General features: G+C 38.7%; 4 protein-coding genes across 6 annotated transcripts in view; 2 read left to right on the top strand and 2 right to left on the bottom strand.

The window, feature by feature from the left end:
• Positions 1-4,409, top strand: part of upf2 (UPF2 regulator of nonsense mediated mRNA decay) — a 20,434-nt gene extending 16,025 nt beyond the window's left edge. Inside the window, exons 19-22 of one of the 2 annotated variants that reach the window (XM_043230761.1) lie at positions 308-478; positions 1,620-1,761; positions 2,263-2,383; positions 3,355-4,409. In XM_043230761.1, coding sequence (XP_043086696.1) covers positions 308-478; positions 1,620-1,761; positions 2,263-2,383; positions 3,355-3,364 — 444 coding nt within the window. In that variant the 3' untranslated portion in view covers positions 3,365-4,409. Of the gene's footprint in view, positions 1-307; positions 479-1,619; positions 1,762-2,262; positions 2,388-3,354 lie in introns of those variants that run through there. The other variant, XM_043230762.1, reaches the window with a different exon arrangement.
• An 848-nt stretch (positions 4,410-5,257) lies between these two features.
• LOC122333262 (proline and serine-rich protein 2) lies at positions 5,258-13,700 on the bottom strand. The gene is given in 6 exon segments (XM_043230814.1): positions 5,258-7,296; positions 7,299-7,546; positions 7,801-8,523; positions 9,710-9,911; positions 12,576-12,746; positions 13,571-13,700. Coding segments are annotated over 5 exon segments (1,686 nt in total). The 5' UTR covers positions 12,633-12,746; positions 13,571-13,700; the 3' UTR covers positions 5,258-6,840.
• A 3,378-nt stretch (positions 13,701-17,078) lies between these two features.
• Positions 17,079-20,646, bottom strand: atp23 (ATP23 metallopeptidase and ATP synthase assembly factor homolog). Its single transcript, XM_043230739.1, has 6 exons — positions 20,364-20,646; positions 19,212-19,257; positions 19,049-19,130; positions 18,835-18,972; positions 17,716-17,799; positions 17,079-17,590 (listed from the first exon to the last, which is right to left on the bottom strand). Exons 1-6 carry the CDS (start codon positions 20,578-20,580, stop codon positions 17,387-17,389), a joined length of 771 nt encoding a protein of 256 aa, XP_043086674.1. The 5' UTR covers positions 20,581-20,646; the 3' UTR covers positions 17,079-17,386.
• A 304-nt stretch (positions 20,647-20,950) lies between these two features.
• Positions 20,951-22,500, top strand: part of rpap3 (RNA polymerase II associated protein 3) — a 7,757-nt gene continuing 6,207 nt past the window's right edge. Inside the window, exons 1-4 of one of the 2 annotated variants that reach the window (XM_043230738.1) lie at positions 20,951-21,090; positions 21,974-22,164; positions 22,235-22,360; positions 22,438-22,500. The exon at positions 22,438-22,500 is cut by the window's right edge and continues 48 nt beyond it. In XM_043230738.1, the coding sequence (XP_043086673.1) occupies positions 22,015-22,164; positions 22,235-22,360; positions 22,438-22,500 (339 nt within the window). In that variant the 5' untranslated portion in view covers positions 20,951-21,090; positions 21,974-22,014. Of the gene's footprint in view, positions 21,091-21,973; positions 22,165-22,234; positions 22,364-22,437 lie in introns of both variants that reach the window. The other variant, XM_043230737.1, reaches the window with a different exon arrangement.

Here is a 22,500-nt window from a genome sequence, read left to right as displayed (position 1 = left end):
TCTGTAATCTTAACAGTTGTGTTAATAATTGCAATTATTTTATTAATTAAAATGATTTAATAATGTATTTAAGTATTTTATATTTGTAGAAGTTTTAAATATAAATTTAAATATTTGAAAAAAAAAAAAAATCAAAAGTTGACTTTTTTTTATTTACTAATTATGAGTTAGTGTACCTTTTGCTCTTTAAGTACATTTATATAAAAATAAGTATCCACAGAAATAACAATTAATTTAATTAAAAATGTAATTCATTGCATATATATATTTCAGCTTCATATTTGAGTTTGTGTGTGTGTGTGAGCAGCAGCGCAGTGGAGAGGCCGTGAAGGTCCATCAGCTGGACGTGGCCATTCCTCTTCAGTTAAAGAGTCAGCTGAAGAAGAGCTCAGCCCCGTCCTGCGCCGCAGACACAGACGCAGACATCAGCGACACCATGCAGTTCGTCATGCTCACTCGCAAGGGCAACAAACAGCAGGTACTGTGTGTGTGTGTGTGTGTGTGTGTGTGCGTTTGTGTGTGTGTGTGTGTGCGTGTGTGTGTGTGTGTGTGTGTGTGTGTGCGTTTGTGTGTGTGTGTGTGTGCGTGTGTGTGTGTGTGTGTGTGTGTGTGTGTGTGTGTGTGTGTGTGTGTGCGTTTGTGTGTGCGTGTGTGTGTGCGCGCATGTGTGTGTGTGCTGGAATACTTCAGCTCTGTAGGGAGTGTTCAGGATGTGGCTTTGGGAGTGTAAACTACAGCGCGCACACACACACACACACACACACACACACACACACACACACACACACACACACACACACACAGCGTCTTTGTTTTCATTCTGCTGGATTCTCAGTCACACAGTTTAACTCTTCAGTCTTTCAGAAACTAGTTTTCACTACATTTGTGTCACCAGAGAGGGTTTTTAACACATCACTGTTTCCAATGAGAAAAAGGTACCAAAATAACAATAATTCAAGTGAAGTGTTAATATCTACAGCTAGTCTGTAAAATATTCAGTTCTTTCTGTGATCTTTTAACATTTCTGATTATTTATTTAAATGATGATTTAATATTTAATGAATTAAAAATGTAAAATAATGCACAATAAATTTAATATAAAACAAGTAAAAAAAAAAGTTAATTATTTGAAGAAGGAATTAAGCTAGAATTTTAACTACAAATATTGCCTTTAATTTATTTTGTATTTAACGTCATTATTTTTGTTGCCTTTGATTACTTTCTTTGAGCCAAGCAAAATAGTTTAATTAAAACTTTAAAAGGTTTTAAATAATTTATGATAATTGTATATTATTATTATTATTATTATTGTTGTTTGTTTTTTGTTTTTTTTATAGTCATATTATAGTCAAGTTTAATGTCCCCACAGAAATGACTTAATTCATATTTGAATTACATTTTTAGTTAATTCATTTCTTGCAAAAAATAAAATATAAAAAAAGGGACAAAAACGATTCAAACAAGTCATTCAAGGTAAAATAGGTTAGTTTAATATCTCAGTTTATCCACATTAATGACAAGAATAAAATATCTTAAATGTCTTTAAGCTAAAAAAGTAGCAAAAAAACCACCGATATTAGTCGTTTCCTTGTTGTAATGCGTTGTGTGTGTGTGTGTAGTTTAAGATCCTGAACGTGCCGCTGTCGTCTCACCTGGCGGCGAATCACTTCAACCAGCAGCAGGCGGAGCAGGAGGAGCGCATGCGCATGAAGAAGCTGACGCTGGACATCAACGAGCGGCAGGAGCAGGAGGACTACCAGGGTGAGCCTCACACACACACAGCATACTAACAGGGATTTACAGATGCATAACGTATAATATCTGACATTATTGAAGTCAAAAAAGTTTCTTTTATGCTAAAAATCATTAAAGATCATGTTCTGCCTACCAGAAAGATCAGATGATATATAAATCTCAATTTCAGCTTCACTTATGACCGGTTTTGTTGTTCAGGGTCACGTTTTACAAAAATGTGTCACTTCGTACGTTTAATATAGATGATATCAGTTATATATAAATGTAGACAGGTAAATGTTTTGAAAATATGTGTGTGTGTGTGTGTGTGTGTGTGTGTGTGTATATATGCATAATAAATATTAAACCCGGTACACGCGTGTATTTTGTAAACGAACACCTTTATTTTGTAGGTGACTAATTGATGCAGGAATATGTAGAGGCAGATGTCTAACACACATGATTATGGTAGAGCTGCTGATGTGTGCTCGTGTGTGTGTGTGTGTGTGTGTGTGTGTGTGTTTTCAGAGATGATGCAGTCTCTCGCTCAGAGACCCGCTCCAGCAAACACCAACAGAGAGCGCCGCCCCCGATACCAGCACCCCAAAGGAGCGCCCAACGCAGACCTCATCTTCAAGACCGGCGGCAGGTAAACACACACACACACACGCACACAGACACACACACAGTCACACACAGTCACACACACTCACACACACACACACACACACACACACTCACACAGACACACACTCTCACAGACAGACACACACACACACACACACACACACAGACAGACACACACACACACACACACACACACACACAGACAGACACACACACAGACAGACACACACAGACACACACACACACACACACACACACAGACAGACACACACTCACAGACACACACTCTCACAGACAGACAGACACACACACACACACACACACAGACAGACAGACACACACACACACAGACAGACAGACAGACAGACACACACAGACAGAGACTCACACTCTCACAGACAGACACACACTCACACACACACACACTCTCTTCAGTCTCATTACATTCTCAATCTTAATGCATAAAGATTAATCAGAATAAAACCTGAATATTATAGCTAAGTGCAATTATTCCTAAAGGTTTAGATATTTTACAGTATAATAAACAGTAGTAATAGTGCTTATTTTAATATTTTTAGCTATATATATATATAAATTACTTTACATTTTACATAATGCATTTTACAGACTTTGCAATTAATTTTATATAATAATTATTTTTGATGATTTTTGCTTTATTATATACTGTTTATTTTTAGAATAATGATAAAATAAAATACAATAATAAATAACTTATTTTATTCATTGCTTTCATTTTACAGCAATATTGATTTGTAAATCACTATTTGTATCCAAATTATTGTGCCCTATAAACAACCCCAGCAAACCCGGAGACTCATTTAAAAATATAAACATTGTACTTTTATAGTTTGATCTATAAAACAATAAAATGAGCAAGCGATAAAATCACTGTTACGTTTTCTCCGAATCGAGCAACCTAGATAGGCAGGTCTCTGACCCCTGACCTTTGACCTTTGACCCTGTGCACTGCAGGAGACGCTGATGATGTCAGACCGAGCAAACGACGAGTCAAAGACAGCAAAGAGAGACACGGAGAGATGGACAGCGGTGCTGCTCTGGGATGGAGACACACCCACCTGACTGCAGCGTCACCACGGCAACCAGACCAGCCGCATCAGCTGGTGGACACGGACGGGAACGCGCACACACACACACACACACACACACACACACACGAGAGAGAGACTGGAATGTCTCTGCATCCACACACACACACACACACACACACACACACACACAATGCGGAGGTGGTTTTATTGTGTCAGGTGCAGTTTGAAGGTTCGACGGCGAGCGAACCGAGACTCTAACGGAGGAAAACTCAGTGTTTTTGTTCTTCAGACAAACTTTGGGACGTGTTCTGTTCTTTCTCCCGCTCTTTATTCTCTTTCACCTCGGCCGGTCGGCAGCGGCCGCACCTGAGCGAGACGTGCATGGGCTGAACGCAGCTGTAAACCTGTTCGCTGTTGCAGTAAAGTGACTTCCTGTGACCGTGAGAGCGTCTCTGTTTGTGTCCGTGCTCTCAAACATACTCACCAGCTTGTTTCCCAGCCGCTCTAGTCGCTCGCTCCAGCGGGCCGAGCAGGTAAGACAGCAGGCGGCCATCGTTCACAGATCTGACCCAGAACCATCAGCTCATTCTGTCCAGACACATTATTAAAGGAATAGTTCAGCCAAAAAGGATAATTCTGTCATATTTACTCGAGTAGAAATGTATAGATTTGTAACTACTTGAGGACGAGGAAATGATGACGGACTCATTTTTGGGTGAACTATGAAACATGATTGGATTCAGGTTGACTACGATGTACTTGCTGTAATTAAACATGAGGAGTATAATTGTCAAGTAAATATTTTTGGGTTCAAAAGTCAGTTTCTTTCTAAATCTAACGCATAGATTTTGTGAAGTCCACCTTTCTGCAGTTTTTGATTGAGTTCTTCTCTATTCCTGTTTGTATGGTGCTTTGAATTTGTGATTTTTTCCAGTCTTTTCATTGACCTGATTGATTAAACGTCGCTGTCAAACTTCATAAATGCTTGTGAAGTCCCTGTGTTTGCAAACAAACTGAACATCTTCAGACACCAGGACGAGTTTCACTCAGTTTATTCAGAAACGATCACTGAAAATTAAACATCTTCGTCAATGCAAGAAAGAGCTGGAAATGGTTGTTTTGTTTTTTGCGTGTGTGTGTTTCCATATAGTCGCATGTTCATAGTCATGCATTCTGTCCTTCAATAAATGCTTCAATGAAAGCAAAAAACCGGAGTCGCAAAAAAAAACAAACAAAACAAAACAAAAAAAGTCAAGCTCACGCATGCATACATTAACACTCACGCTCATTCACGCTGGAAAACACACACCACAGGCAAAAGAAAAACAACAGCATTGGTGTGACTGGTGAAGATTTCAGTCCTGGGAGACTAACAACGTGCTCCAGATATAGATTTGGATGGCTGCGGTTTCGTTTGGGAGGAATTAAACACACATTTACAAGACCTTCAGCGTGTTAGAAGGCTGCTCCACCTAACAACAGCCGTCCGAAGACACACGTCAGCATCCAGAGAATACAAACACATCATCATACTAACTACCTGCTCAAATACACACGAGAGACATGTAAGATTACTCTAGGAAGACCCTTGAGGTATTTCTTGCATACAGTCTGGGTTCTTCAGACATCGGACAGAAAAAGAAGTGATAGTGGTCAAATGATAAATTGCATCCAAAATAAAAGTTTTTGTTTAAATAATGTGTCTACTGTGTATGTTTATATATATATATATATATATATATATATATATATATATATATATATATATATATATATATATATATATATTTGTATGGTATATATTTTGAAAATATTTACATGCATATATTTATATAATAAAAAAGTAACACACACACACTCAGAAATATGCTCACGCATTCACTCACACACACAAAAACTTTTACTTTGGATGCAATTAATTGTTTGACTAATATTTAACAGTAAAATCCCCCAAAACTTACCAAAAAGTCAAAATGGTTAGTTTTAAAAATTCTAAGAATATAATAAAAATTAAAAATTAAAAAACTAAAAAGGCAAAAAAAAAAAAAGAAAAAAAAGAGGCAATTAAGTTAATTAGTTATTAGTTAACTGGCTTTTGAAATTCCCTTTTTGTATTGTTAAACATAGCCGAATTACAGGAAGAGTCAGGGGGAGGAGTCATCAGTCACATGACAATTAAGACTCGAGTGATTGGCTCAGCTCTGGAGTCATGTGCCAATTAAAGATGGCTGCATCCGGGCTGAGTGTTTCCATACGCCACATGCTCAACACCTCAAGCAGCTACATCTACAATAAAGGTGTGTGTTTTAGATAGAAGGACTGCTTGGGGTCTTTAAAGGTTTGATTATCTTGATCTAGAACGTCTTAATCAAACAAACAAACAACAACAAAACAGTGAAAGAGTGTTAGTTGGTTTTCTCAAAGGTTGCATTTGAACTGCTGTCCAACAGATGATCCTAAACCCTGCTCTGACCTTCAGGAAGTCTTCAGGTAATGCCCGTGTTGTTTGTGCATATATACATATGACTGACTGAAATCAGTGCTAGGTAAATCACTATTACAAATACTTTCTACCGTTCTAAAATACTAATAATTAGACTACAGTTACTTTAGTATAGAATAAATCTTCACAAAGTGGCAGTAAACTCTCTAATAATCCTCTATTTACATCATTTCGCTTTTAAGATGCTTTTTCCTAATATTGCATATCTAATTTTAATGCTTTAATTTTTTTTGGTCAGCTGAAACTCTTTGACATTTTAATATAAGTCTCCCTGAGATTATAGATAATTAGGAATCAAGTCAGTAAGTAACACATGCATGTTGGCCCTTCTCTGATGTCTGCTAACAGTCACCGCTGTTTTCATTTTAAAACTACTGGTTTACGTAAATGTGATTCTTGTTAAGATACATTTTTCACACTTCCCTTGTAACCTCAGTTTTGCAAACCCTAACATATAGTGTTTATGTAGTGAGATTTATACTATTACTTTTCTATTTGTGGTCTTCGATCATCATGGTATAAAATGATCCTATATAAACAGGTTAGATGTGATGTAACTTGGTAGCAAACTGCAGTTTCTACCTAATCTGCCCAGCACGGGTTAACCGATCGCTTATCAACTGTTTTACTGGAGTCTAGTTATTAGTTAGTGAACGTTTGTGAGCCTGGAGCGTAAACGCAGTCCTGAGCAGCACATTTATGCCTAAAATCATTAGGAAGTTAAATAATTTCCCTACCATAAATATCAAAATGTAATATGCACTGCTAAGGAATTCAGTGGACATCTGCCTTTGTTTGCCTCCTCAGACTCCAACACTTATCTCAGCCCGATATCGTCCTGTCCTTACAGACCAGACATCAATGGAAAGATTATTTCTTCATCTTCTCCTGATTAATAACGGTCCCTTACGAGGTGTTCCTCAGCAGTCCTAGCTTGCGCAGAGCATCACGCCTGGCCTCGTCCGTGGCTCCTCTCCCAGAAAACTGCACCGTTACTCCCTGAGTGCGGAAGGACGGCTTTGGCAGAGACTTGCGGCGTAGCTCCGGGGACAGCGGGGCGGGGCGAGAGCTGGTGGGACTCAGGGGAGTCTGGTGGCGCGGTGGCTTCGGAGCGCGGGCGGCTGCTTCACGGGCGCTTCGGAGTACGACGCTTTCCTCTGGGCTACGTCTTCTTTCGGAGTCCTGTAGGAGCTGGAGCGGTCCTCTTTGACCGGGGCGACGGTCCTGGTTTGGGGCCGATGGTTTGGCTGGGACGGAGTCATGACTCGCGATCTGCCGCCAAAGCTGTTGCTGTGAATCTCCGCAGACTCCGTTCTGGGCGCTGAGGATGAAGGGCCCTCGCTCCTGAAGGATGTTGTTGGGTTTAAAGTGATGCTCTTCCCGCCGTAGCTGTTGAAATCACTGTGTGTGACTTCGGCGCTCGTTAAAGCCGGTGCAGGGCTGGATCTGGTTTGGCAGTGGTCTGTAGTGTCCATCACGGGGGCGTCGGCGCTAGCGCTAGCTGGACTGCTAATGTTGAACGCGGTGCTCTCTCTCGGAGATGAATGCATGACGGATTGCGTTGGCCTCTGAGCGAGTCCAACCTTCGAAAGTGCCTCCGTCCTACTGGAACCTAGGTCGTGTGAAAACAGTTTTACTTTCTTTACGTTTCTCCCTTTCATTTCTAGCACACACACTTGGCCCACAATTTTAAAACGAACCGAACAAATAGTGCACAATTATAAGTTATGTCATTTTTATAGGTAGAAATGAAGTCTGGTTGACATTTTTCAAAGTGTAATTTAGTTTAGTAGTTTTTGGTCAAATATTTCCACTCTCACTTTAAACATTCCCATTTATAATCTAGTGTATTTGTGACGCTCTTACCGTAGCTGTTGAGATCAGTGTGATTGACTTCAGCGCTGGTCACGGTTGGTGCAGGGCTGGATCTGGTTTGGCAGTGGTCTGTAGTGTCCATCACGGGGACGTCGCCGCTAGCGCTAGCTTTATAGCTGACGTTGAGCACGTTGCCGCCGGTCTTGAGGTTTTCTGATTCCCTCGGAGACGTCTGCACGACGGACTGCGCTCGCCTCTGAGCGAGTCCGAGCTTCGACAGCGCCTCCATCCTAGACTTGTCCGGCGTGGGATCCCGGAACGAGATGCTCCTCATGGGAAGGTTGCGCACGCAGGCCGGCTCTCCTCCGTCCAGAGGGTGCGCGGGGCCGGTGAGGCTGGCGAGGGCCTGCGCCCGGCGCTCCTGGACGCTGACGGCCTCGGTGGCGATCGAGTGGGGGATGTGCTCGCGGCTGCTCCTCAACACGCCGAGGCCGTCGGGGAGACGCGAGGGTTTGGTGTGAGTCGGAGGGCCGTGTTTGGCCGAGGGGGTCGTCGGGGACTCGAGGCTGCGTCTGCGCTGGAGCAGCTGCGATGCAGACGCGCCGCCTGCGCCCTGGTGCTCCGCGATCTTGCTGGCGATGACAACCGGGGTAGGGACCGAACCTGCGGGCGGCTGATGTCCGAACCCGTCGTGAAGCCCGTCTGGGACATCCAGCTCTCGTTTTGGCTTCAGTTCAAAATGGCTCTCTGGGGGCACAATCAGCTCTTGGAAATCTGACAAGGAAACCCATTTATTACTGCATTAATGGACAAAAATCAAGATATTAATTAAAGATCATGTTCCATGACGAGACTTTGTAAACTAGCGTAAATATCAAAACATTTATTTTTAAATTAATATGTAATATGCATTGCTAAGAACTTTATTTGGACTTTTTTTTTTTTTTTTTTTTTTTTTTTTGCACGCCCAGATTCAGATTTTTGTCCTATTCTAACAAACCATATGTCATCTAAAGAAATGCATGTGTTTCGTGTGATCTCATTCACTAAGTGTGAATATGCACAAATATGCGTGTGTGAACTCGGCATGCAAGTGTTTTTATTAGCATTATCATGATTCATAGATGGCTTTCATACTTTTTAATAAATTTTGTCTTTAACTTTCATTAATAGAAATAGAAATACTACATATTCATCATCAACTAACTGCAACATCCATGTAGAAAGAGAACTAATGAAAAGAAAATTAACAACTTTGCATTTGTTGAAGTCTAATAAAATTGTTTAATTTGCCAATTTTTAAGACCTCATTAACATTTGCATGCGTGTTGTGAACCGGTTTGTTAATAGTCAATATAATTAAGATTTTAAATACTAAAATATACTATAAAACTGTATTGCATTACATCATGTATATCTAAGATAATGACTAAGAAATATATTTACAAAATTACTACAAAATTTAATTTGTAACAAAAAATTATAGACTTTTTTTATGGTCACCCTACTATAATGGTATATAAAAGACACTTAAATAAGACTTGTTGTGAAAGTCGTCCTGTGCATAGAAATATGAAATACTCTACACAATTATTAGTGAATGAGAACCACTGTCTGGTCTTTTTATGTACATTAGCTTGGACACTAATGTGCATCGTGTGTAAAAAAGAAGCAAGGACATCATGTTGATTATTCATGTTCTTGTATACTTTGGTTATGTTTGCAGCATCCGACTCGTGCCACGTTTACACGCTGTATATGTATATTTATTATCGCAGTATGCAATTCCCAGAAAACCTACTAAACGTCACTGTGCCTTTTAGTCTATGGTAAAACTGCCAAATGCGGCGAAGCATGTTTTAACATTGACACCTTCATCACAGAACTTTTATCTTCTGCGTGACGCCTTTCGTTCTGATGAATGGTAATGTTTTGTTAACGTTGCAGTGATGTGGGATACCTGGCCCGGCGGGCGGCGAGTCCGTGTGTTTGCTGGGGTCGGGTGAAGGGTGCACCAGGTCAATGATGTCCTGATCTACAGGGCTGTGGCGGGGAGCTCTGCCGAACGTCTTCTTCTCCTCCTCCTCCAGGGAGTCGATGGTCTCCTCGAAGAACAAAATACACTCCCGCTCCTCCAGACTGAGGAACTGCAGATCATCATCCTAGAAACACAGGCGAGTGTCAAGTAATGCAAGAAGTGTCTTCTGCTTGCTGTAAGTATGTTTCAGGAAACCATGACTCATTCCCTTTTTTTTCCTGATTCACAGATTAATAGAAAGATTATAAAAAAACAGCATTTATTTGAAATAGAAATGTTCTGAAACGGTATAAATGTCTTTCCTGAATAAAACTAGACCACTTATTCTTTTGAATATACAAAATTATTAAATGGCAGTGTATCAGTGTTCCCACAAAAACATGAACTTAAGAACTGAAAATAATATTACAAATATATTAAATGAAAAACTCAATGAATATTAGAAACGTAGCCTTGGCTGCTGACTCAAACACAGTAAATAAAGTAAATACATAAACACTGAAATCTATAATAATAGCTTTTATTTAATATTCATTAATAAGAAGAAATGAGTTAACCATAACCATGTTAATAGTATTTTGTAATTGTATCATGGATTAATCAGTTTTGAGTTGGATAAATTAATTTTATGTTCCCCAAACTATTTGAGTTACAAATAACTATAATATATAATATAAACTTAACATCCATTTTTTTTTTTTTTTTTTTTTTTTTACTGAAAACAACTATAAAATGCGATCAATAGCCGACATGCAAATATGCGAACGAGTTATTCAGCCGACAAAAAAAGTTTGAGTATCTGGTTTAACTCGTTGGGGACGTAGCATTATGCACATTCCAGTCGACACACACACGTCTGAATGACTGCCCCAGAAACCCATTCATTTAAAGTCTTTTACTTAAATACTAACCCACTTCACTTTATCCGCTTGCCTTAACATCCAATATTTGAGCTCAGGTCATCTCTAGCGTGTCAATGGCGTGATGCATTGATGCACTGTACTCTACACAACTGAAACGGTTTGCTATAATCTGAAGAGCTGCTGTGCATGTGTTTTGTGACCTCCAGAGATCAACCGGCTGCGTTTCAGAACTGAAGTGCCTCTCCCTGCTCAAACAGCAGAACACAGACTCCACTCAGGTGTGTGTGTGTGTGTGTGTGTGTGTGTGTGTGTGTGTGTGTGTGTGTGTGTGTGTGTGTGTGTGTGTGTGTGTGTGAGAACAGTGGGCTGCTTGTTCATCGCCCCGTGAACACACCCTTCGCCCTGAACGGCCCCTCTGTCCGCACACCCATTGCATCACCTTTGTGGGCCGGATTTAGTCCGTGCCATTAGATATTGAGAAAACGAGCAGCGGACAGAAGCAGGACCGGCTTCTATTCTCTGCCCGAGGTTTGTGGAGAACAGCTGATGGTTTGAGTGCCAGTCCTTTATCTCAAGTCTCTTGTTCAAAGAGTTATCAAGTTACAGTCAACACACTCATGTCATGAGGAAATGATTGAATGTGTTTTGAGCGAGAGACCCATCAGAACAGCTTGAGGCATATAAATATAGGCTAGCGAGCATTTATATAATAGAGGTAGTACACATTCAACTACTACTATTACTATTTCTACACTATATTTGTAAAATTAGGCAGTATGCACTTTTTATTTCCCAGATGACCTACTAGATTCAAATGAGTCCATCTTTTTGATGCACGGTTAAATCAATTCAAGATGCATGCTTTTCACTGCATTTAGTCTTTTAAGACTAAGATTTAAAACTACGAGTAAACTCAAATGCAAGATGTTAAAATAATGCAGACCTTGATGTTTGCACATGCAAAAGCTCATAATCATTTATTTTAGTTTTATTTTAACATATGTATAACTTTGTTTTTTTTGTTTTTTCCAGATTTAATTATTTTAGTACATCGGCAACTACATGAAATAAAATGCATTTATTTTTAAAATGGACTTCATGTTTTATTTCAGCTAAAAACTATCTTTTTAAATGTTGTTGTTGTTGTTGTTATTATTGTATTTTATTTAAATTTTAAATCTCTTAAAATGTATTTTAAGTGAAGATTTTCCTGTAGGTTTTTTTAAAAAATAATAATAAACCTAATTGCAGTGTGTTTGTGAAAACAATTATGTTTTAGTCCTCTGGTCTCTAAATAGCACTAAATCGAAATCGGTGGAATGTTTTCATTTTTTTCAGTAATTAAACGGATGGGAAAATGCTTCAGACAAAAGTAATCGGACAATTAGTACAATTATGTCTTAACTAATCAAGACACGTGTCTCCTGAAAACGCATGAATCTTTCTCGTCAGACAGACATACTTTAGGGTTTGTTCTAATCATTAATCCTACGTGTGAGCGGTAATAATAGTGATACTTATCATAAACCACCTGTATCATTCAGAACCTGCTGGTTTCGTGTGGATCATGTCATGTTTCGCATGCTGCTCGACTGCATTCTCGTCTTTACTACTGAATCACGCTGTGTATAAGACAGACACACACACACACACACACACACACACACCTACCTGTCCTCCCAAAAACAATGAGCGCCCTGTCATGCTTTAGAGATGAAGGAACTGGTTTCTCTGCTAGTGTGATTTCGGCATGAATCAGTGTTTGTGAATGTGTGGGTTCTTTGCTTCCTTCATGGAAAAAAACCTCTTCTTTTTATACGCGCGTATATGTATGTTTTAATCCTAAACAATGCAGGGTTTGGCTTGGCTGTCAACATCATAATGAGCTTCATGTGAAAACAATAACCGTCCTGGTTTGTACTTACGGGCCGGTCGTTCAGGCCGTAGTGAAGCGCCCGGCTCTTGTGCAGGTGAACGTCCATGCTTACAGCGTCCAGGGCTCGGCGTCTCAAAGGGTCGGGCAGGAAAGGTCAGGGGTCGTGTGAAATGGTCCGAGCATTTCCACGTACCCGACTGACCAGTTTCACATGATGCACCTGAAACAAACAGCATTAAAAATATCTGATTAAAATGAACGAACGAACACAGAGCTGCTGGCGTCAGACCACCGAGGAATATTGTGTTCGTCACAGATCTCCTGAGGTCTGACTACAGCACTTCAGGTCTGACAATAACACAATTAGACCATTAATTATTTAATGCAAAATGATGAATATAATTACTAATATTTGTAAAGGAAATAATGAAAACAAATAAAACGCTAAACTACTGAAAATTACAAAAATGGTATACTGTAAAACAAAAAAACGTCTGGTCACTTAAAACGTATGGAAAAAATATTTTAATCAAAATGCCTCGTTTAATGCGTTACTAAACATTTCTTTAACGTGGAATTTACTAGCAGTTTTTGAGTGGAATAAGAAATTTCTACACCAAATATTTTTTTTACGGTGTAATAAAATACAGTAAAAGAAACACGAGTGTGGTACACTTGTGAATCACATTTAATAACGCGATAGATCCCGAAATAAATAAAACAAAAATACAAACGAAACACGAAGAAAATTAAATAAGGAATTGTGTGTTAAATTTAAATAAAGTTTTGTTTGTTGTTGTTGTTTTCGCCGTCATTACACTTAAAAATGATCAGTTAAGTCCAGTTCATTAAATACTACGCTGTGTATTTCTGTAGTTTTCGAAAGTGCTTGATTGTCGTGAAAATAACAAGTAAATAGATAATAAATAGTTTTTTTCCATAGTGAATTAACGACCCGGACACGTTCTCCTGAGATTCGCCCAAACGCCACGCTCTAAAAGCGTAAAAAACGTAAAAAGCTTCGAGGGAAAAAGTTGAACTTACTGAAACATCGCGAAACAGCCGAAGAGAGCGAGTTTGACGAATTATCTGCGAGTCACTTCAGGTCCGTCTCAGTGACGCGACGCGAGCGCGCGCGTTTAAATCAGACCCCGCGGGAGCGCGCCGCGCGTCATCTCACCCGTCTGGTTCCACGGGAGCGCGCGGCTTTTGCGTGCAGCGCGCTCACGATGACGAAGACGCGGGGTTTCTCCTAAATATCTAAGCAAACAAGTCTGATGGATTCATAATTGATGCATAATCGGGTTCACAGCCTAGAATTAAAGTGAATGAAAATGTTGTCATCACCGAAGGGCCGTGAGATCAACTCTATTCTCTCGCGCCCTCTTGCGGCGCGTGCCTTCTACTACTGTTAGTCAAACATAAATCATGTTTAATCCAAATAATTCAGAAACTGCAGTTTTATATTTATGTTCAAATAGGCTACTTAAATTTAAGCATTCAAAATACTTAAAAATAGGACTCCAATGATGTAAGAAATTCAAGGTTAAGGTTAACAAAAATAACCTTGATGCACTGTCCTTAATTAATAATAAATCTTTGCATTAGTGATATCTTTCAATTGAACTTCCTTTACTTTTTTTCAGGCAGTGAAACTATTAGTCTCAGGCCAAATCTGTGTAGAAACCATATTTGTTTTTTATCAGAACTGTGTGTCTGGTGGATCACTGGAGGCAAAGCAGCTCAAAACTCTTAGAAGAGAACAAAGAACAAATAGAAACATTGATTTAAACACTCTCTCAAACATGAGTTCAGTTACGGTCACTAGCAGCTGTGGCTTTCTTTGTTTGCAAGGTATTTTGGGACAGAAAAGAAAAGAAGATACTGTGGCAGAGCGGTCTGAGCTTCAGCTGTTGAGTTGGGTGTTCCTGGTTCAAATCCTGTGTTTAGCTGGGAAAAGAAAGGATTTTAAAAAAATCTCTTCTTAAGATGACAACATACAAATAAACAAGATCCTGTGGCTCAGCGGTCTGAGCGTCTGGTCTTGATCCTGGAGACACAGGTTCAAGTCCAGTATTGAGCTGGAGAACAAGTTTAGTCTTTAAAGAAGAACATAAAGAGATCAATATCCAAAATAAAAGAACGCCAGTCTATAAGATCCTGTGGCTCAATGGTCTGAGCGTCTGGTTTTGATCTGAGAGACACAGGTTCAAGTCTAGCTTTGAGCTGGAGAACAAGTTTAGTCTTTAAAGAACATAAAGAGAGAAATGAGAGAATAAAAAGATCTCAGTCTGTAAGATCCTGTGGCTCAATGATCTGAGAAACATGGGTTCAGATCCATTATTGAGCTGAAAGAGGAAGTTCACTTTCATTATTTAAAGACTAAGTTTTTAGTAAAAGACAAGATAACCAAAACCTGAGGAGAGAGCGTGGAAGTGCCTGCGGCTCAGCGGTCTGAGTAACCTTCCCTGAACGGAAGGAGTCTGGGTTCAAACCCCAGCCTGGGCACAGAAACACGTGACGCTGGTCCGGTCGGGATCTGTGACAAGCTGTGAAGCGGATCAGAACACCACTGAGACCACAGACGGATCCAGAGAGAGACGAGGGGGAGTGAAGATCCAGACGCTCCCCCTGGGGCTCCTCAGACAAACACCAGCAGCGCTTCTGCTGAACCACGCCACGCTTTTCTGTTCGACTTCTATACTCCAGCCACAAGTCCACTCTGGAAGAGGAGAATATTTGGCTGAATTTATTTGCATTTATATTAAAATCTATACACACGCGCACCTCAGGCTCCTCCCACAGACGCTCAGGATCTGATCCAGGACTGACTCCTGCAGAGAGAAGGGTCCGCTCCGAGGAATAAAACACATTAATATCAGCTCCAGACTCCATGAACACACACCTGAGTCACGTTACAGTCGTTCAGATACAAGCTTTACTCAAACACTGTTCATCTGAACACACGCTGCTCTCTTAAGGACAAAGAGACAGTTCCTTTTAAACTTCAGCTCAGTCTCGGCTCATCCAGAGAGAAAGCTCAGTTTATCAGACACTTATCAAAGGCAGAGGTTTGGAGGAAAACAAAGATCACATGATCTCTGGAAATCATCAACAGCACACAAACGTCATGTTTATCCTTTTATTGTGCACACGCTTTACACACAAACTGCACGGATCAGTCTCTGATGAAGAACGTGTTCAAGCAAACCCACAGAACGGGTCGAGCTGCAGAAGTCCAGGAAGAGGTCAGAGGTCAGCGAGGATCATCATCATCATCATCATCTCCTACAGACAGAACAGAAACAGCTCATTAACACCTTCCTGATCTCACAGACAAACAACAACAACAGAATGTTCAACAGTTTTGTGGAGTTGTAGCTAAATGTGAAGAAAAAAAAAAGTTCTAGTTATTTTTCAGAAGAGCTTTGAAAAAGTGAGGCAGGTTTGAGACGGGTTTCAACAAACAGAGCCTCTTTTACTAACAGATCAGAACAAAGAACTCATACGAACACCAACAATAACAAAAGTTGGAAAAAAAAACTGATTACTGTTGGTATAAAAATCACCGTTAGTTGGTTAAACACTGGTCTATGGAACAAAGTTATATTCGCGGGGTTTTTTGTTAATTTTCTGAAGTTATTTTCGCTACAAACCAGCGCGTTTACACGATTACGACGAAACACATCGGTTCAGAGAAACTACAAACTAAACTAAAAGCGTGTTAAAAGTTAAAACGTAAAACAGAAAATACTGTCATAAACAAAGAAAACGAACTTACCGCGTTCTCCGTGTTCCCGCGCTCGCGCAGCTTCCGGTTTGTTATACTAATCTAATCTCTGTCAGGTGTCGGTTATTAATCACATCATCAACCAATCACTGTTTGACAATTAGTTCTGACCCCTATTTTATTTTTGTTTGTCTTTTTCTTCTATTTTTTTTTAACTGAATGCAATAAAAACCCGCTTTGTTTGAATCTATAATAAAATAATTATATTTAGATCGGTGATAAGAACTCGACTTACATTCAGGCCTCAGTCAAATATTAAATGGAAAGAGAAATTATTTTTTTTTTATTGCGATAATTATTTAATAACTAGACATAATTATACAAGCAGAAGCAGCTGACTTTAAAACTCCTACATGATGTAGGATTTAAATATAAAAATACATGAGATAAAAAAATGCTAGTTGTTTTTAAATGTGAAAAAGGATATATTAATACCAATAAATTAATTCTTCAAATATTTATCATCATTAAGACATTTTCAAAAATGTGTGCAGTATAAAGTCAAACAGTTTAAAATGAATAGAATTAAAATATAAATGTATAATGTATTTGTGTAACAAAATAAAAATATAAATTCCTTAATTATTAAAAATATTTTATACAAAAATAAATTAAAAGTGTGTTATATCAATATTGATATAAACATATAATACTTAAAGGAATGCAATTAAAACATTAATGTATTTGTATAATATTAAATAACAAAAAAATTACTGAAATGAGGCCATAATCTAACAGCATCAATGACGCAACAGAAAAAAACACTTGTAAAATAACATTTATTGGTTTTCAGTTTTGTGCAGAACTCAGATTTATTATAGAAACCCGAGGCTCCATGAACACTGAATGTTTGCCATAACTCATAAAAACCTGTACAATCATATACAAAGACACGGATTTGATCGGCGATCCATCAATAAATAGTCTCCTCCATTTCAACCTGATGCTCAGATAAAGAACAACGTAAATGGTGCTGTCAAATGTTTAGTGATGAAAAAGGCCAGTACGTGGTTTTCTAATTCTTCCTGAACACGAATGAAGAGCACAGTGTATTATATTTCTGTCTTGCGTCAGAGGTTGGTGTGGTATCGTTCTCGGTTCTCGTAATCCCTGTAGGCGTATTTAGCGTCCTTCTTGCTGTGGGGGATGCGGCCGAAGGGGGCGTGGTCATGGAAACAGCTGTCAAACACCTCGTCAACCACTTGCTCCGCCTCCTCGCGGCTCACCTTGCGAACGGCGAGGATGGAGCGCAGCGCTCGACCGCGGACACACGCCTGGAACACACACACACACACACACACACACACACACACACACACACACACACACACACACATGAACACACACATGAACACACACATCCGGAAACCCTCCACGACACACATCCACGCTAACAAACCTGGTGGTGCTCTTTCAGGCCGAAGTTAAATCTGGAAACCTCATTAGCGAATGAACAGTCTCCGCTCAGATTGGCGGCTCGGATCTGAAGGGAACAAAACACAAACATTTAAGAGCGCTGCACATTATCTTCACACTTAAATAAAACATTGGACCAAAGATGCAGTTGGTTTGGGTTTTTTTGTAGCATGATGTTTACATTAAAAAGGTCTCTAAATTGTTTGACATTAGTTAAATTATTATTAAATATTAAATATAGTTATACCTCTTACACATTTTTCCCCCCAATATTTTAGATTTTCTTTTTGTTACATTATTCATTAAGATGTGATTTAAGACCTTTTGGATAATTTTATATGTCATTTATTTTAGAACTTTTCATTTTGAATAATAATTTTGATGCAATTCCTACAAGATTATTTATTTTAGATGCATTTCTTTTTACATCTCTTTACTTTTATGTGTTTTTAAATCTTACATGTGGTCTCTAGAATGTTTTATTATGGTTACAGTATTTGTTTTATTTTTCTAAAACATTTTATTTTTGAGTATATTGTAATTTTTTATTTTAGACGTTGTATTATACTAATATATATATATACTATACTAATATAGTATTATAGTATAATATAGTATTATATATATATATATATATACTAATATATATATATAATTATGTGTATATATATATAATTCTAAAGAATATCTAAAGAATTTTGGATACTATTTTTATTTTATATTTGATTTCTAAAGCATTTTATCTTGAATGATTTTTTTTTCATTTTAGATGGAATTTCTAAAACGGATCCTTTTTCCATTTTAGACGTGATTTTACATTTTTTATTATATTATTTTTCATATAAAATGTGGACATTTGTTTTGTTTTATAAATGTTTTTCCCCCCTTTTTATTTTGCATTTGTTTCGTTTTTTTTTGGTTTTTTACATTTTTAGAAGCATTTATTCTGGTTTCAGTATCAATCAATCAATCATTTTTATTTATATAGCGCTTTTAACAACACAGGTTCCATCAAAGCACAGTATAGTATATTTAAAAGTGGTTTCTATTTGTGTCTATTTCATTTCATTTAAAATGTACTGCTGCTGGTGTGTTTGCTGACCTCTGAACAGGCCAGGTGTCTGAAGTTGTTAAACCAGTCGACTCTGGCCCTGCAGTGATCGAAGGCGTGGATGAGCTCGTGGGTCACCACACGGTTCATGTGAGCCTGCTGATGGATGTTGTTCTGGCATAAGACGATCTGCAGCGGGAAAGAACGGTTCAGATGAACATTGTGACGTTTTTTCTGCCTCACGGAGTGGTTTTAGGACACTGACCTGAGAGGTGGCAGCATCGAAGCCGCCGCTGACCGTCCCGTCACAGTCCTCGCACGAGAAGTGTCTGTCTTTATAAACTGCACTGAGAGGAAATCACACAACATCACGTCAGTGTCACGCAGCACAGCACCGGCGGAAGAGCTCGTGTGAAAGCAGCTCTTACCAGCCCGAGCTCTTCATGGCGCCCAGCAGGAGTTTAGCGTAAGGACCTGAGTGAGACACACACCTCTTAAAACTCTGTCTGCAGCCAAGGCACACTTTACTGTAATCTGTGGAAGCTTGTTTGCAACAAAATATAATGAAAGGGAACTGCAATCTCAAATTGTTATTTTTTTCCTTTTATGACAATTATTAAATAAAACAAGTTGAAAATTATTTATTATGTGCTTTGCCACATGCAAATTTATTAGAAAAAATATTTACATTGTGATATTAAATAATAATATTATTAGTAACAACAATAATAAATACGTGGAATTACGTTTTTATTTTAATTTAAATGGCACAGACAAAAAAAAAAAAAAAAAATCACAAGATGAAAAAGACGTAATTGGCAGAATGCTGAGACTTAAAAAAAAAAAAATAAATAAAAATATATATATATATATATATATATATATATATATATATATATATATATATATATATATGACTTTTAGTTGGTGGAAGACACACCTGAAAAATTATTTTACAAAAATGAAAAAAAAAAAAAAGATTTTAGGATATGAACTCAGAATTTCAGTTTTCAGAGACAGAGACAAATAAAAACAAATACACTTGTGATATATAAAGTCAGAATTCTTATGAATAAAGTCAGAATTGGACAACAAAAATCGAAATTGTGAGATTCCCTCTAAAAAAAAATCTACCTTTTTACAGTTTTGTTTTTATCTGGTGTGGCCATGTGAGAGAAAAGTTCAAATGGTGAGAATATATAATAAAACTAAAGAGAAACTTGCATTTCTTTTTTTTACATTTTGTGGCAGAAAGACAGAATAACAAATTCTGAAAACAATAAAAAAAAAAAAGTTGTAATTGCAAAAAAATAAAACATTTTTATATTAAAAAAGTGACAACTGTGAAATAAAAATTTGCAGTTTTATTTTTTGGTTTTTTTATTATTGTTTTTCGTGATGGAAAAAAATCTTCCATAATAAAGAAAAGGTGTTGACACGTACGTGTGTGTGTGTGTGTGTGTGTGTGTGTGTTAATAATATATTATTGCATACTTCTGTAATATAAACTGTAGAAAATGTAATATCGCAATAAATGAAACCAATACTCAGCGCGATGCACACAGCTGCTGTTCCCTTACTAGTGTCCATGGCGAACTGCAGCATGATCTGACACTTGTGTTTAAAGGTGAAGAGACTCTCTCCGATAGAGCCCGACTTGAACTTGCTGCTGCCGCCGCGCTCGGGGTATAAGCTGTAGCCGAAGTCCTCCTCCTTCTGCATACTCTCCGCGGCCGCTTTCTGCTCTTCGGGCTCTTTATTAATAAATTCATCTCCTTTTGCCCTGTTTTGAGCCATAGCTCTGAGCTGCGCGTGTACGCAGAGGTCACGCGGACGCCCGTGAGTCACGTGACTGAAAGCAGGCCAAGGGTGACGGGGGGATTAAAGTAGTTCCGTTATTTAAATGGTCGCGATTTTACTCAGTCTACTCAGTGTAGATACTTATTTTTATATTGTTTTGCTTTTCGAAATAAGGTAGTTTTGCTTAAAATAGGATCTCGTCAATGTTGATTTTGTTTTCAAATTAAAAGTCCCCTGACTAAACTGGTCTAAACGACACAAGCAATAGACTATTTTTTAAAAAATATATATGTATATAATTTTATGGAAGAAAAACGGGAACACACAAAGTGGGTAATGAAGAAAAAACGATTTCTAGCCTTTTCGCTGTATTTCTGTGCCGTTAAGTGCGCGCGCAGTGCTTGTAGCGCGTGACGGAGCTCGCGCATGCGCGCAGGGGAGTCGGTGCTGTCATGGCGCTGAACACAAACTAACGTTACCGATCAGAACTCTTCATCCTCGCTACAGGTATGATACACGCACTTCTGATTGTGCTCTTCAATGCTGTTGTAATCGCTCGTTTTTAACACGCTTGGCTGAGTCTCTGCATTAAGTTCAATATGTTAAGTTATCCCACATGTGTGTCGCCGTGCCACGTTAATCCACGTTTTGGTTTAATATTTGAGGTCGGGTAAATTATAAATTAAGTATGAGTGTGTAATAGTGTGTAGATGAGTCGTTTAGCTCTGTTTTTTTTAACTCCACACAGCTCACGATTAACCTGCTATCAGGTGATGCGCTTTCTGTCGCAGATACAGCGAATATTCTAGAATTACAGACTGACTAAAGTTATTTAATCTCGAGTCGTATTTTCATTTAATTAATTATTATTATTTTACAGAATCGCTTATTATTCTGTAGTTAGCGGGCTTTTTCACGGTCTCGTTGACGAGTTACCATGGTAACCGTAGCTTCCGCCAACGCACTACCATTGTTTCCACTGTATAATCAGAATGATCGGGAATGGTCATAATAAGTAGTTATTGTGTTTAATTAAATTAATTTAAAATACTATAGATATTAAATACAAATAACTAAATCACTCTTATAATTTTGATGACAGTAGATATGCGTTTTTGTCATGTTTTAGGAATTTAATTGTATAACTCCTCAATATAGAGAGCAATAAAACTGTAAGTGCTGGTGAAAACACACACACACACACACGCATATATATATATATATATATACACACTCACACACACTAATGCAAATAGATAATAGATAAATATAAATGTGTATTTAGGATGTTTTTTTCCCCCTCATTAGTCTGAAATGAGACGTTACAGTGGTGTGCATGAATCATTTCTTGTAGTATTTTGTGGTGAAATGGTGTGTGTGTGTGTTGCAGGGAATCTCTTTCCGTCTGATGTCGTCTAGAAGAGCGCAGTGATGTCGGGAAATAAAGCGGTGGAGCTGCAGATACAGATGCGACAGAACGCAGACGACCTGCAGAACTTCATGAGGGAGCTGAACAACTGGGAGGAAGAAATCAAGAAGAAAGACCAGCAGCTTCTCACCGGACACCACAGTGAACCGCCGGTAAATCTCTCAGATTCTGAGCTCTCCAGATTCGGGCGCTTTCAGCTGGCTAAAACGTCTTTTATTCCAGAAAACCCTCCCGCCGGTGAGGAACAAAGATTATAAGAAGACCAAGAAGGCGGCGAAGCGTCAGACGAACGGCGGAGGTCTGAAACGCATCCGATCCTACGACTATCAGGCCTGGGACAAATTTGACGTGGTAATGCGATTCTGCGACGGGATTCGGGCTCTGATGTGCATGAGGTGTGATGATTGAACGCTGTTCGTTCGCAGGAGAGGACTCTGGAGGCCATGGACGCAGAGGAGAGCCCGGTCCACTCCAACGAATCAGACTCT

This window comes from Puntigrus tetrazona, unplaced genomic scaffold (genome assembly GCF_018831695.1).
Source record: "Puntigrus tetrazona isolate hp1 unplaced genomic scaffold, ASM1883169v1 S000000223, whole genome shotgun sequence".
NCBI lineage: Eukaryota > Metazoa > Chordata > Actinopteri > Cypriniformes > Cyprinidae > Puntigrus > Puntigrus tetrazona.
The sequence above is the reverse complement of the archived record's forward strand: the minus strand, read 5'-3'. Positions and strand labels throughout refer to the sequence as shown.

Excerpts from the sequence above, each read along its gene's own strand:
- atp23 (XM_043230739.1), bottom strand. The coding sequence starts at position 20,580 with ATGGCTCAAAACAGGGCAAAAGGAGATGAATTTATTAATAAAGAGCCC. Across the intron at positions 19,131-19,211 it reads GCCATGAAGAGCTCGGGCTG|TGCAGTTTATAAAGACAGAC; the intron begins GTAAGAGCTGCT and ends ATTTCCTCTCAG. Across the intron at positions 17,591-17,715 it reads GCCTGAAAGAGCACCACCAG|GCGTGTGTCCGCGGTCGAGC; the intron begins GTTTGTTAGCGT and ends TGTGTGTTCCAG.